Source organism: Hesperophylax consimilis, chromosome 23, assembly GCF_061612785.1.
Source record: "Hesperophylax consimilis isolate HC1 chromosome 23, BYU_Hcon_1.0, whole genome shotgun sequence".
NCBI lineage: Eukaryota > Metazoa > Arthropoda > Insecta > Trichoptera > Limnephilidae > Hesperophylax > Hesperophylax consimilis.
Window position 1 is genome coordinate 17,088,946 of NC_142858.1, and position 14,453 is coordinate 17,103,398.

Consider the following 14,453-nt stretch of genomic DNA (forward strand, 5'->3'; position numbering starts at 1 on the left):
ATAGTTCTGGTTTATTTATTTAAGGCAATATATTAAAGTCACTTAGAAACATATTAACATTAGAAATATATTCTCGTCACGAGACGCCTGGCAGATGTGAAACATCGAAAATGATTTGTATTGAAATAAGTGAAAATGTAAGAAAACAAATGTTTATATTTGTGATACTCAAACAATTATTTTGTTATAATTAAAATATAAGCAAATAAATAAATATATACAAATTAAAAATTCATCAAAATTTTGATTTTGCCAATTTTAGTGAGAATAGAAGAAAAAATTCCGCAAAGAGTTTTGGCGGCCGTGCTGAAAAAACTATCCAGTCGCAAGGTTGGCCCGAATGAAGCATTATTCCGTGCGAGAGCATCGTGCCGTTTCCGTGCAAGAGCGTCCTCCCGTCTTGCCACGCTTGCTACGCAAGAGTCGGTTTTACTCCCCCAGGCGCGCCAAGAGAAGTTTCACAAGTCATATTGCTTCAGCATATTCCAACGAATAAACTAATGGAAATTTCAAGGCTAGCTTATGTTTGGGAAGCCGGTATGAGTACCGTTGCCCCGGTAACCATTTATTGGAAAACCAACACCCCTGCCATAGGTCACCCCAAGTGGTTCGCTACGTTTGGTGACTTAGCAGGGGTGCCCGGGTTCATTTGGTAAGGTTTGTCTAGCGGCGGATGCGTTTACCCACTTACTGCGTGGCGGGTCAGATCGGGAGAGACTGGTTGAGGGAGATCTTTTGACCTCTCCAACCGAACTTTCTCTAGACCCATCGTATTACACCGCAGTGGGAGGGATGGATTCATACGTCCGTCACTCCTGGACACACTGACCCCCAGATTCCTACCTACCCGTCATACCCTTTTCCTTCCCAGAACTTTCTTTCCTTTTCCCTAAAAAAAAACACTCCACACTGCACCCCCAAAGATGACTTAGGGCCACCTTTGTGGAAGTAATGTAAAAAAAATGTTGAAAATTACTTAACGGGCTGAAAACTGAGCTCAACTTTTAATTGCTTAATGAAAAGACGCGATGCGAAGTATTAGATACTCGGAGTATCAGGAAGTCCTCCATTCAGAATCCAAACTTAGCTTCAAATGACTTAAACCGTATTTGGTCTCCAGATCTGAAAAGCCAGGTACTTTCCAACCATCCTTTTCCCCATCTCCTCCCCCCCCCCCCACTCCTTCATACCATACCCAAATTGGAGATGCCACAGTGCCACACAAAGAAAAATGAGTATTGCTAATTTATTAAAAACCTATTAAAATCTTCATAGCCAGCCATCTCTAAATAGTATAAAATAAAGTCGCTATCCGCATCTGACTGTTTGTGCGCTTAGTTCTTCTAAACTACGCAATGGATTTTGATAGGGTTTTCATGTAGATGATTTCCCCCGGAAGATTGTATATATAACACACGCATAATATGTTTATAGGTATTAGAGAAAAGTCGTTGTTTTGCAATCAAGTGGTAAAAACTATTATATCTTTGTATAATCTTACATTGTTAACGCTGGCTAAACCTTTGGAGATACATCAAAATTATCTACTAAGGAATTATATATATATATATATATATCTAAAAAAGGCCTATAAAAAAGTCCTTTTTGGTATATGTCTTATCTCCCGCAGCAACGCAGGGTAGATTTCAGCTTAGTCCTATAAAATATCTGAACATGTAGTATATACAGCTGCGTTTATCCTGTTATTATATAATGACGAAATGCGAAAATATTAGAATTTTTATGAACACGGATTCCGACATCGCCATAACACATTCGTGATGTACTGATAGTTTATTATGAAATCTGCCGATTCATTCATTAAAGGCTTGCAGTCCTGTTTCAACAGGAATACGAATAAGCTGAGGAGGTTTTTATCAAATTAACAATATTTTACATCAGTAAGTTTAAGAGCGGGACACTTGTGCGATATTTACGTGGCGTGGTCGGTATTATTCTATTTAAATCTCTTTTTTCTTAACATCGTTTTTCTTAACCACATTACATTCATTTGTTAAATTTACTCACCGACGTTATTTTAGATTAGTTATACTTCAAGCGCAGCTTTCTAAAGGAAAGGTGTGTGTTTGCTTGGTTCTAATGACGGTTATGCACAACTAGAAAGCAATATTATTATTTCAAACGTGTAAACTATTTGTAGATGCATTATTCTATTATGAGTGTATTATTTCACATTAAATGTAATGTAATGCAAGTGTAGCTATTTGCCATATCGTCGCCTTTATTAGTGATTTACGTGAGTAAGTGTGTAAATCTATTTTTTTACAAAATTGACATTTGACTTACAACCTTTTATATATTTTTTTTAATACCTACATAGTCATGATACTCATTATTGTAAGATAGCAACAAGCCGTATAAAGTAGACATTAGAAATAAGAAATGAAATGTTAGGAAACGAAAATATATTGAATAATTAAGTTATTCGTTCAAAAACAAATTTATGTTTGTGAAACATTTTTAAATTTCGATTTATTTTTTTATCATAACTATGATTTTCGAAGGAATTTTAGAATTCTTCATAATTAAATAAACGTTTTAAATTTTTATAGGTACTATATCGTTTTTTTTTTAAATACATCTTTATGACACTTTATGTCACTTTTTTTCTGCAATGAAATAATGTAAATCTTGAAAGGGGAATGTAACCCTCTTCCTGACATCCGATCGAGCTGATATTAGGCAGATAGACTCGTTGTCGATGACAATGCTTTCTATCTACTTTTGGTGACAATCACGCATATACACGCAAGCTTACGCATTTCTCTGAAATTGTATGACATTACAGCAGATAATGTATGAAATGAATATCAGTCCTACCCGATCCGGGTTTGGTTCAGTTGAATCCAATCCCTGGAGAGAAAGGTTCAATCCTCAGTCAAACGAAAACTTTTATTTTTTGTTTTAGTATTTGTTTTAAATTACATTTTAAAAGAGATGTGGGTATTACAGTAAAAACACTTTATTTACTATGTGTTGATTTTTTATCTTATAACAAAACTTAAAAAAAACTATTAAAAATCAATCTTCCTTTAAAATCAATTATTTTTGATTCTACTGCAAAATTGCCAAAATGGACAATAATTTAGTAATTAAGGTTATTATACTATATCTTATAAAGACACCCGTTTGTACCTAGCTATCTTAGAGTAAAAGGTATTTGATAAGAAACTGGAGGTAATCTTGTCAATAAATCTTTTAGAAAAAGAAAACTGTTAAGTTTTATACTGCGAGTCAGAGAGGTAGTCCAATCGCTCTTATCTCAAAAAATCCATTAGATATTGCGGACAGTATGGTTATAAAAAACAATTATACCTAATATTATTATGTCAATAAATCAATAATTGGTAGAAGACGATCATGGATACTCAGAGACTAAAGGGTGATCAGACCATAAACCATAAACCTATTAGTTTATGAGGACAATATATTGTTATCTCATAATTATTTGATGGTAAAACATAGAATACCTATTAAAATTCTGAGAAATATTAATACTTTAAAAAGCCCATTTGAAAATGAGAAAGGTAGAGTTTGAAGAAAACAAAAGGAGACTTAAATATTTGTCAATAATAATTAATTAGGGTCAATAAACCTTTTAAAATTAAAATATGTTTAGAGGCTAAGTCTTATTAGAAAATGAGGACGGTTTCGTTAAAAAGAAACCAACTGTGCTCAATAGTGTATAATTGTAACACAATATCCCCTTAATAATAACAATGTAATATAATTTCAGGAAACTCATTATAAAATGAGAAAAAAATTTAAAAAAAAAATTTAATGAAGAAACATTAGAAAATGATGAGGGTTATGGTAAAAAGACAAAAATAATGTCCGTAACCACAAAGGTGTTAAGAGGTAACCGCATGTTACTAAACTTATCTGATAGTCTTATCATAATAAACCTATTAGAAACAGGTTAGTTTAAAAATGGGTAATTTAGGATATTCACAGCATGACGTCCGATCAAAGAACTAGGCATACTACAAGAAGTAGACTCACTAATAAATTAATTTGAATTTAAGCACCAGCTATGTGAAATCTATTGGCACCCGTGGATAACTGATCAAAAAAATACAGGTCATTGGACTTTCGATAATATATTATGTTTTTACTGCCAAAATAAATATATGTCAATATGCACAAAAACTTTATGACCCAAACCAGCGTTGCCTAAAGTGACTCACAACAACAATGTGTGTGGAGGTAAATCTTGCAATTGTTCAAAATCATGTAACCAGGTTAGTGTAGTAAGCAAAACAGACCTCATTTATAAACAAATAATAATTCATTCAATTCGTTAAGAATTTCATAAATAGAAATAATATTAAAATCTTCTTCGTGTCGAAAGTAATTGCCGTTATTTCCGTATAATTTCGTTTATGAAACATGAGAAAATAATTTTAAATGGTGAGTATTTCGAATTTTAAGACGGATAAAATGTTTTTAAAGAGACATTTGAAATGCACACAAATGAATGTGCTAATATCTATATTAAGTGCTTCGTTGAATCAGACCTGTTAGTATGTTCCTGCAGAAATATTATTTGGTTTGGATAGATTTATTAGTTTGGTTAATCAGCATGCCATCAAATGATAATTATAATCATAAAATATGTGTCGTGAGGGAGAGTTTATTTGTCTACACTATATAATCTGAAATATTGGATCTAATGTCGTTTCTATGGGAGAGAGATTTATTTAGAAAACGTTTTTCGTACCCTAAATTTGGAAAATATTAATTTGTTCATTTCACAGAATTTGACTGTTCAATTTCCCTGTGAGTAAATGCGTTGGTTTGTGATAATTGAATTTGACGTTAAAAAACCGCAATATACAAAATTAACAAATTAAGGTGGATGTATATTTTACTGTGTGAAAATGCCCCATGACATTGACTAAAATGCACGCGATGTTAATAATTAAACATTGCATACGATTAGATAAGTAAGGTGTTTATCGAGAATTGTATTTTAAAGTGTGTAAACGTGAATCATTTACTGGTAGAACTTATCAAATATATCAATCAAAAGACATTCTTCATACTATAAACACATTACTTAAATATATAAATGTTAGTGAATATGCTGAATGTTAATAAGTATCTATTTTGTACTTGATAAAAACAATGTTCTTAATATAAGTTTTGTGATGTTGTTGAGAATCATTCTCAATTATCAAAATTACTGTACAATGTTTGCAATCAAACATTGAAAGTATACCTTGTTTGCCGTATAAAAAGACCTTATTTAAATACAAAGAAAGACAAACATTCCCGGGTTACAAATAATAATGACATTATCTGTAAATCTCCTACTATTACCACAGTAAGCGGGAAATGTTGTTGTGTAGTGGATAGAGGTCTTAGCCAGCCGAGGAATTGAACTGACGACCAGGGTGGGACCCAAACGCGATGCCAACTCAGCCACTGACCTTTTTAAGGTTTCTGGAATGTAAACAGTCTGATATATAAAATTTTAAAACTACCAAGTGGATTGCCTGTAATTTCACTGCGTAGTTGTACCCATGTTAAAAATGGTGATTCGATGAGATTGACTACCTACTAGGTTTATAGTTGAAATGCGTTGAATGGAAAGCTATAAATTTGTTAAAAATCCCTCTTTCCTCTTTACATCACGCAAAACCGGCTATAAAAAAACAGTAAACTGTATTGGAGCGCTTTGCCGGTTCCGTCAACACGCGTCGCACACCGCAAGTAAAACACTCGATTCATTTTATTAAAAGTCAATTATCGGTTAACTGCCTGTACGCTGGGCGGCACGCGCAGAATTGTATTATTCTGTCGTAAAACTTGTTGCTTGAGACTTGAGAGCAAGAGCTCCTAATGGATTTTTACAATATTCAGCCATAAAACAATATAGTGCTGCTCGCGAATGGCTTTCACCGCGGCCGTATCGCTAAAGCTCGAAAAATGCTATTAAATGTATTTCAATATTTCCAAAAACTTGGCCCGCTTTTCAGGGCGCTAAAACATGCCTGATATTCGGGCTCTTGTGATGTGTACTAAATATTAATGTACATATATATATATATATATAAGACTTCCATTTGCAAACCTGATGGGCTCAGATGACGTATTTTCGCGGGATGTGTCTGGAAAACCCAGAATGTTTCTGAACCGCACTCATCCCAACAACACGGACGTTTTAGTTGTTTTACTGAGAATATATTACGGTTCGAACAATGACTCTTTTGCAAGATTAGATGTACGAATTTATTAGCGGCACAAAAAAGAACCTTGAGTGAAGTCAGGGAGAATACATAATACATAGGTGCAAGAACCGTGTAACTACCTTCACCAATGAAACAGAAATATGCTATTATTTATTTTAAATATTATTTTAATACGAATCGTTTCATTTCATACACCTTGTAATAACATAAAAATATTGTATTGTGTAAAACTACAAAAAAAGAATGAAAAATCATCAAAAACATAAATCATAAAAACAATTTATAGGTATTGAACCTTAGGTACCCACAACAATCGGCTTCGTATCCGTGCATACTCAATAACGTTTAGGTATGGTCAACAATAGATAGATTGCAAAACGTGGTGTGTTATGCAACAAAGAATGAAAATGGATTGTAATATTGTAAATAACTGACACAGATTCGGACACTGTTGCTGAAACTGGAAAATGTTGAGGACTGGGAGGTGATTGGCTGCAAGAACACGTGAATTCTCTTTCAATAGCAGAGCAGAGAAACTTTATGTATTAATTCTAGCGATTTGACAATAGGATGAAGTTTTGTGGTTGGCTAAAGTACTTGAAAAAGTTCATATGGGAAGATTATTAGGAATATAGCAGTACGTGGGTATTGGTCTGAAACACAGCGCCACAAATCTGTCTGAAATATACAGTTGATATGTCAAATTCGTCGAAAATAAATAGCATTGAGAAATAAGTATGGTAATAGTCTCAATTCTTGATAAATCTGTTCAACTTTTGAACATTTTTCTGTTAAAAATATTGTATTATAGGTGGGTAGGTAATCTTTTTTACCGCTTGTCTGAATTCTTCAGAAATTGTATCAGTCCCAATTTAGAAAATGACACTTAATTCAATGCAAAGTTGATTTCATTGAACCAGATTTAACGTAGAACTAAAACAAACAAAAAAATAGTATAATTGATGAATTTTAAAGAATAAATTCCAAACTTAATACTCTGCAAAACATCAGAAACATTATAATTCCTATATTGAACGCTAAGCATATGTTATATCTAAAATTACCTTTCCTTTAAATCCAAAAATTATTGAAAATATTCATGAATTTCCGTTATTGATACTATTTATTTTTTGTGTGCTTTCTCTATTTTCCGAAATTTCACCTTTTCTTTAATTACTTCTACAATGTAAACATTTATTTCCAACTAATGTTACACAACTGCTTCGTATTTTTCACTGCTGCATCGTAAAACTTCAATATAATATATTATTTTAACGTAAATTCCATCCTTGTCTCTTGAGTGAGGAGCTATTATGGTCGTTAACATTGTACTACACTGTAATATACATTTGGGAACCAAGTGTTTGTTGTGCATATATTTATTAAAAAAATACATAAATTAAATTTTAAAAATATACATGTAATAGCGTCACGTCAGTCTGATGTGAATAGAAGCGACAAGCAAGGCCAAAATGACCGAAGGTAAAGTGGGTTGGGGGATTTAGGTACCTTAAAAAATATGTCTATGTTTTTACTTCTACCATCATATAGAAGCACCTCCCGAAGTTAGTTTACTTCACCCCAGAACATCCTGTATATAATTTGAACCTACTTGAAACCTTATAATCCACAACACAACAATTAGTGGGTAGATACTTTAAAAAAGCCATTTAAATAATGTTCATTTGTATTTCACCGGGTTTTCAGTCCTCAACCTCTGAACTAAAACGGGTGAAAACTACTCTTATATACGACGTAGTAGGTCAATTTAAAAGTTTTCTTTGCCTATTAAATCCATTTTCGCTGAGCAAATAAATGTGTAAATATAATAGTTATTGAAATTTGCTTTATAAAAGCGCAAAAAAGGACGGATGTCAAAATAATAACGGGTACTATTTTTATCTACCGTTACTAAGTACTTCCTTTGGGCAGGATGTTTGAAATAGAGACTGCAAATTACTGTAATCTATAACTTTGAATAACCTGTTGTATGTTTTATATTTACACCTACTATTTTTATACCTACAAAGGTAAACACATTTGGTAGGTATTATTATATAAAAATCACAACGGTAAGCGAATTTAATGAGATATATAAATATATGTATGTATATATATATATATATATATATACATACATATATATATATATATATATATATATATATATATATATATATATGTGTGTGGTTTATACGTAATACGAAAGGTTCTTGAAGGTTAGAAAGATGGTAGCCAAAAAATTTCAAATCTCCGATATGCAAATGATACTACCCGTCTTGTCTCCTTGCTAAAATTGAGGAAGAAATCTGTAATCTAGGACTTACTGATCAACAAGGCCAAAACAAAACTGATGGTGATCGACAGGACAAACACCTTTGTAATTTTGTAAGAACAAATGCTGTCACAGATTTAGAAATGGTTAACGACTTAATATTCCCAGGCTCGTCTATCAGTGACGAGGAAGGCTGTGAAATAGAAGTGAACGGAAGCATTTACATGATAAAAGACGCCATAAGCAAAATATAAAAGATATGGATTGTCAGATGCACAACGAAGATCACCAAGTTAGACTCCTCCGGGCGCTAATTCTCCCCATATTTCGATACGATGTGGAAACAATATGTATGTACATTTAAAGGAAGTGGTTAGATATTAATTGGGGATTGTTATTTCGGGAAAGTAAAAAGAAAAAATACAGTGTGTGGCAAGCCTACGCACGACGGAAGTGAAACATTTAGTATTCTTCTCTCTCTATTTTCATTTCATTCTCTCTTTTTTTCTGTCTATTGACATATTTATAAGTAGCATGTGATAAAAAAAAAATTAAAAGTTATAAAAATATGGGATTCGAACCCGGGTCCTGCATAACGAGTGTCGAACGCTCTGCCTCTAGACCGCGAGGAGAAGTACCTATCTCGCGCGACGAGAACCGCGTATACAACGTGTACTCCTCAATTGACTTGTCCCGCGCAAATTTTGTTTTCAAACACGGCAAATGAATAATATCACATAACGTCTCGTTAACGCTTTATATAGGGTCAAATCGAAGATATATCGGCAGTGTGAAGTCATATCTGTTGTTTTTCAAAATATTTCCGTATATTTGTCCGTTTTGGAAAAGATCTATCGTGTTTTAACAGTCTCATACCCGTATGGAGTCTGAATTTGAAAAAAATGTCTAAATTTTGAAAAACTCACTTACGGCTGTGTTTTTTACTTGTCACGCACGTCTGCGAGGGTAATTTGTCGCGTTATCGGCCTTGATTAGTAATTTTAATGATTCAAAATAAAAATAATTAATCAAAATACCGAGCAACTCTACCGGCTCGATTTGTAAGCTATATTTCGACCAAAATATCATATAGTCAAAATATCTAAAAGTCGCAGCACGAGAGCATTTTATCACTTTTCCTCGTATTAAAAAAATCACAAAAAGAAAAAAAATATAGTTAAAGCGGGGATCAAACCTCGGTTCTTCACGATGACAGTCGGGCGCTCTGCCTCTAGACCGCTAAGCTGAGTTTGGAGAGTGACCTAAACTAGGTATATAATATTAGCTAGGCTCCTATAGCGAAATGATCACGGTTTTTCGGGACGGTCATGAGTCGGTTTTACTCCGGTCCTCGAAATTGCATGACGCGCGTAAAGAAGTTTCACTTCAAAAAATTGAATAAGGACGGAAGAAACTGTTGGTAATTAATATTTCAAAATAATTAATATAAGTTATTAATGACTTATTACATTGAATGCGATAATTATGACTTACACGTGCACATTTCTCTGAAGACTCAAAGCGATCACACGTTAAATTCAGTTACTGATTTCTATGAGTGATGTTTAAATTTCGTGGTAGCTTGGGTTATCGCCTAGTCGGCTTCAAGTGTGGTACAAAATAAATGTTATGCCTTACCCATAAAAGAGTAACAACATCACTTTTTAGTATGCGACCATATAAACCAATAATCACTAGTGAAAATTAACACATTCTTCACGATTTTGATGATCGTAGATCTCGTATCACTCGGTGTTTAACCAGATCGGCGGTATGATTGATAAAAGCGGTTTAGTAAGTGTATGTAATGGCGTTTCAAATGATGGTGAAACTCCCACAAAATTGACAAAATTGTTGTGAAATATACCTAAATATTTGTTCTTCCGCCAGATGTCAGAAAATTTTAAATGAATTATCTACTATGGAAACTAAATCTACAATATCCATTATAATGAGCTGGATATATCTTACAATTGATGCTTTTGATTGTGTCGATCCTCCTTTAATATATAAACTTGCCCGGATGAAGACATAGTTTTTCGATGCGCCACTGAATTTTATTCTTGTATATAATTGTACATACAAGAATAACACTTGATTACTTCCTATTTTGCAATTTTTTAACCCATGCCTAATGAGCCAATTATTATGTTTAAATAGAATCGAAAATTACTATGGTTAAAAAATTGTAGGGCGACTTGAATGAATAATTATTTATAAATTGTCCAAATTCAACATTACGCTCCGGTTTTGAAAAATAGGTAATTTTATTTTTTTTGTGAAAGTAAAAAGATACGGCTTACAAAAAAAAAGATTTTGGGAATACGTTCATGTTGACGTACAGAAATATATAGTACTCACCATCCACCTTAGTAACTACCTTATAAAATTATTCACAAGTTTTATTGCTGTTAATCGTTTTCAAATTAAGTACCGACTTGCAAATTGTGTATACCTAGGTAATGCAATTTTTATGAAAAGGACATTTAAAAATTATTTTACAGAATAACCCCCGTGTTTTATATTTTACACAACTGATAAATAACCATTTACTATACCTACATTAATGATTGTTTATTAGGTGTGTAAAATTTAAAACACGTTTATTAGTAAGGCCCTAAAAGTTTTTTTTATATTATAAAAAATTACTACTTTTTCCCGTTCTGAACCAATTTTTGCTCGGACAATTTTATTTTTTAACAAAATATCAGTTTGAAAATTTAACTTTTGCCAAATAGCAAATTCAATAAAAAAAAAGTTCTTTTTTTATATTAACTCCACACTGGAGGCCCTGAAGAAAATAATTTCCCTCAGGGCCTATGTCATCTTAGGGGATGCTGTGTGGAGGGTCTTTTTGTGGAGAGGAAGGAGTGAACATGGGTCTTGAAGAGTCCCATGTTGTAGGAGGGAGGAAACACAGAGGCCGGCAGTTCGTTCCACAGCCGAGCTGTTGAACTTAAAGAACGAATCGTAGAAGCGACCCGTTCTCATGTGACAAATGTCAACCATGTACAAATGTTGGGCGCGCGTTTGGCGTGTATCCCGACTACGCACCGGTGCCGAAGGGATCAATGACGCTAGTTCCTCAGAGCATCTTCCATTCTAATACCGATAGAACAAGGACAGCATACCTACCTGACGCCTGTGCTCTAAAGATTGCAGTCCGTTTGTTAAGATTGGGGAATCTATCAAACGGACCGCCCGTTTTTGCACAGAGTCAAGGGTTTTTATCAGGTATTTAGGGGCTCCGGACCAGAGATGGCTGCCAAATTCGACAGTAGGGCGCACTTGCGATTTGTACAGGGTCAGCAGTTGTGTACTATTAAAGTATCTGCGGGCCCTGTACAGTACGCCCAGCTTCTGAGAGGCCAGCTTTACTCTGGCTTCGATGGAGCCCCCGTACCTGAGCTGGTCACTTATAGTTACACCAAGCATATCAATGGAAGGCCTGTTCGGAAGATTGCTTCCGTTGAAGGAGACTAGGTTATCATTTAGATCCCCTTTTAGACGTAATCAGACAGGATTGGGTCTTTGAAACATTAAATTCGACGAGATTATTTTTACCCCAGGAGGAAATACTCTCGAGATAACCGTCCATTCTCTGCTTCAAAGCCCTCCGAGCCGTTGGAGTTTATGTATGGTTTTGAATTGTGTTTTTGAAATACATGAACGATGAATACAGCAATATAATGGAAAATAATAATGATTTACCACGTTTATCCCACAATGTCGGATCGTGAGACTGGCTACATGACGAACAATGCAATTTAAAAAAATACCATAGGCTTGTTATGCATTGAGTATTGTGTACTTGTGTCGGCACCTGACTACTGTTTGTGGCGAATATGTCACCGTGATGTGCTGTTCAGAGGCACTGTAATATTGCGGTTCGAAAGTAAATGTAACTTTTGATTACATGTAATGAAGACGGCAGTAGGTTTGTGAATGTCAGGGACAGTATTATAATTGAGCATTTAAACAACGTGGAATGATGGTGGACTGTTTATATATTTGATTACAACGATGATTCTAATAGAAATCCCTGAAATTGTGCTATAAACACCCACCAATGAAACCGTATGATATTCGTAGTTCTTTAATCTATGTACGTGTCTACTTATTATTACTAGGATGATCTAAAAATGTAAATACCAGCTTCTCATGTGATTACATTATTTTAATGAAGGCATTACTTCTGGTATAAATTGGTTACATCTTAGGTTATCTGAACTATAAGGCAGACAATCTTTATACTGAAGCAATGTAGCTCCTTGAGGCAGTAATTGGATCAGTCCGCTCCGAGCACCGACTTGCCAATGAGCCAAGGCGCTGATTATATCTAACACCTAACACATCAACCTTTAGGTTTTTACTAGCGCCAGGTATCGTTTGGCTCGTTTTGGCCCTGCCTTGAGGTCTGGGGTTATGACATTTGTTCACTGATTTCCATCTTGAGATATGAACCGTTCAAATGTATTTTTTATTATAAACAAATTATTATTTCAGTAATAAAACTCGTATTACAAGAATACGACGATAGCCTTATTTCAAAAAAATATTTATTTTACAAAAAATGGGAAGCACTTTTGAGTTCCTACCATGTAATTTTGAACAAATGTGAACGATATTTTAAAAGTAAAGAAACCAAAAACACAAGACAATGTTTTTATGCAAAACACAAAGGATAGCAAATTATTATAAGCAATAATTATTAGCCTGAAACAGTAATATATGAAATTGAAAAAATCTTCTGAAAAAAAATACCGCCGACGGGAATTGAACCCGCAGTGCAATATTTTAGTGCACCTGATCGACAATCAGAAGGTGTAAGTTCAATTTTCAATTTCTCGAAAATTATTTCAATTTACGCTAATAATTCATTATCTTTTTTTAAATTCTAATCAAATCAGTCTGCTACTTGGATCTGACGACGATTTAGGATAAAAGAAAAGCTATTACATAATTGTATAATGTTATGTTATATTATGAAGGAACTTACTTGATGACAGTTTGCTTCATACTATTTGTCATTAGTTAGCGATTTCCCCGACGTCTTCCAGTAAATGTTTCTGTGAAAAAAGAAAAACAATTATAAGTACTTAAATATTTTTAAAAAAACACACATATAAAATCGTTTTGTCATGTCGAAAGCTATACAATATGACGAGCTAACAAATATAAACACATTTTCTTCAATAACTTCAATATTACTACTTTGATACATAATTTTAAATTCAATGAAAATATTCAACTTAGCTTACATAAATATTTTAAATATAAATTATCAACATGTTTTGTAATAAAAGGTTTCTTCATTGGGATACAAAGTATGCACACATTTTCAATCAGTGAATAGTTATAAACTTTAATTAATATGTCAATAAAACTAATATGTAGGTAATTGAATAATTGTTGACTTTAAGTACATGGTCAATTTGCATACACGGATTGATAAAGTATTAATGAATATATGTACAAAATGGGGCAAAAGTAATGTCATAATAATGTGAATGTGCAATATTTTTTCCAAATGGCGTCAAATGCCATTGTGCTTTGACGTTTATGTTTTAGACAGATAGAGAATTAATTGTCAACAAGCTATGTAGCGATACACGCCTGAAGAAAGCGAAATTATTGTTACTGCTTATTTGACCAATTTCCGGTCTGTTATTTTACCGCAGGTGGCGCAAAAGTAATGTTATAATGTGAATTGGCTGCCGTCTTGTGATGTTTTGAATATCCACAAAAACAAACGATAAATAATAAACGAACGTGCTCAAAAAAATTTTTTGTTTAGACAACGACGGAAGATTTATGGACAGACAGGCCTGGAGTAAACAGATTCCCACGGGAAAGGAGAGACCGGAGGGACAGTCGAGTTTTGAACTTGGGTGCATTGACAGCCCCGAGAAAGGGATACAAATCAGAAGTGTTGTTTGAAATTACAGTTAATTATTGAATTC

At 33.6% G+C, this 14,453-nt stretch overlaps 1 protein-coding gene across 1 annotated transcript in view; it reads right to left on the reverse strand.

Annotated features, from left to right (window-relative positions):
* Positions 1 to 14,453, reverse strand: part of Nep2 (M13 family metallopeptidase neprilysin 2) — a 79,686-nt gene that overhangs the window by 31,058 nt on the left and 34,175 nt on the right. Inside the window, exon 2 of the mRNA XM_089646127.1 lies at positions 13,490 to 13,559. Within this exon, the coding sequence (XP_089502253.1) occupies positions 13,490 to 13,521 (32 nt within the window). The 5' untranslated portion in view covers positions 13,522 to 13,559. The remainder of the gene's footprint in view (positions 1 to 13,489; positions 13,560 to 14,453) is intronic.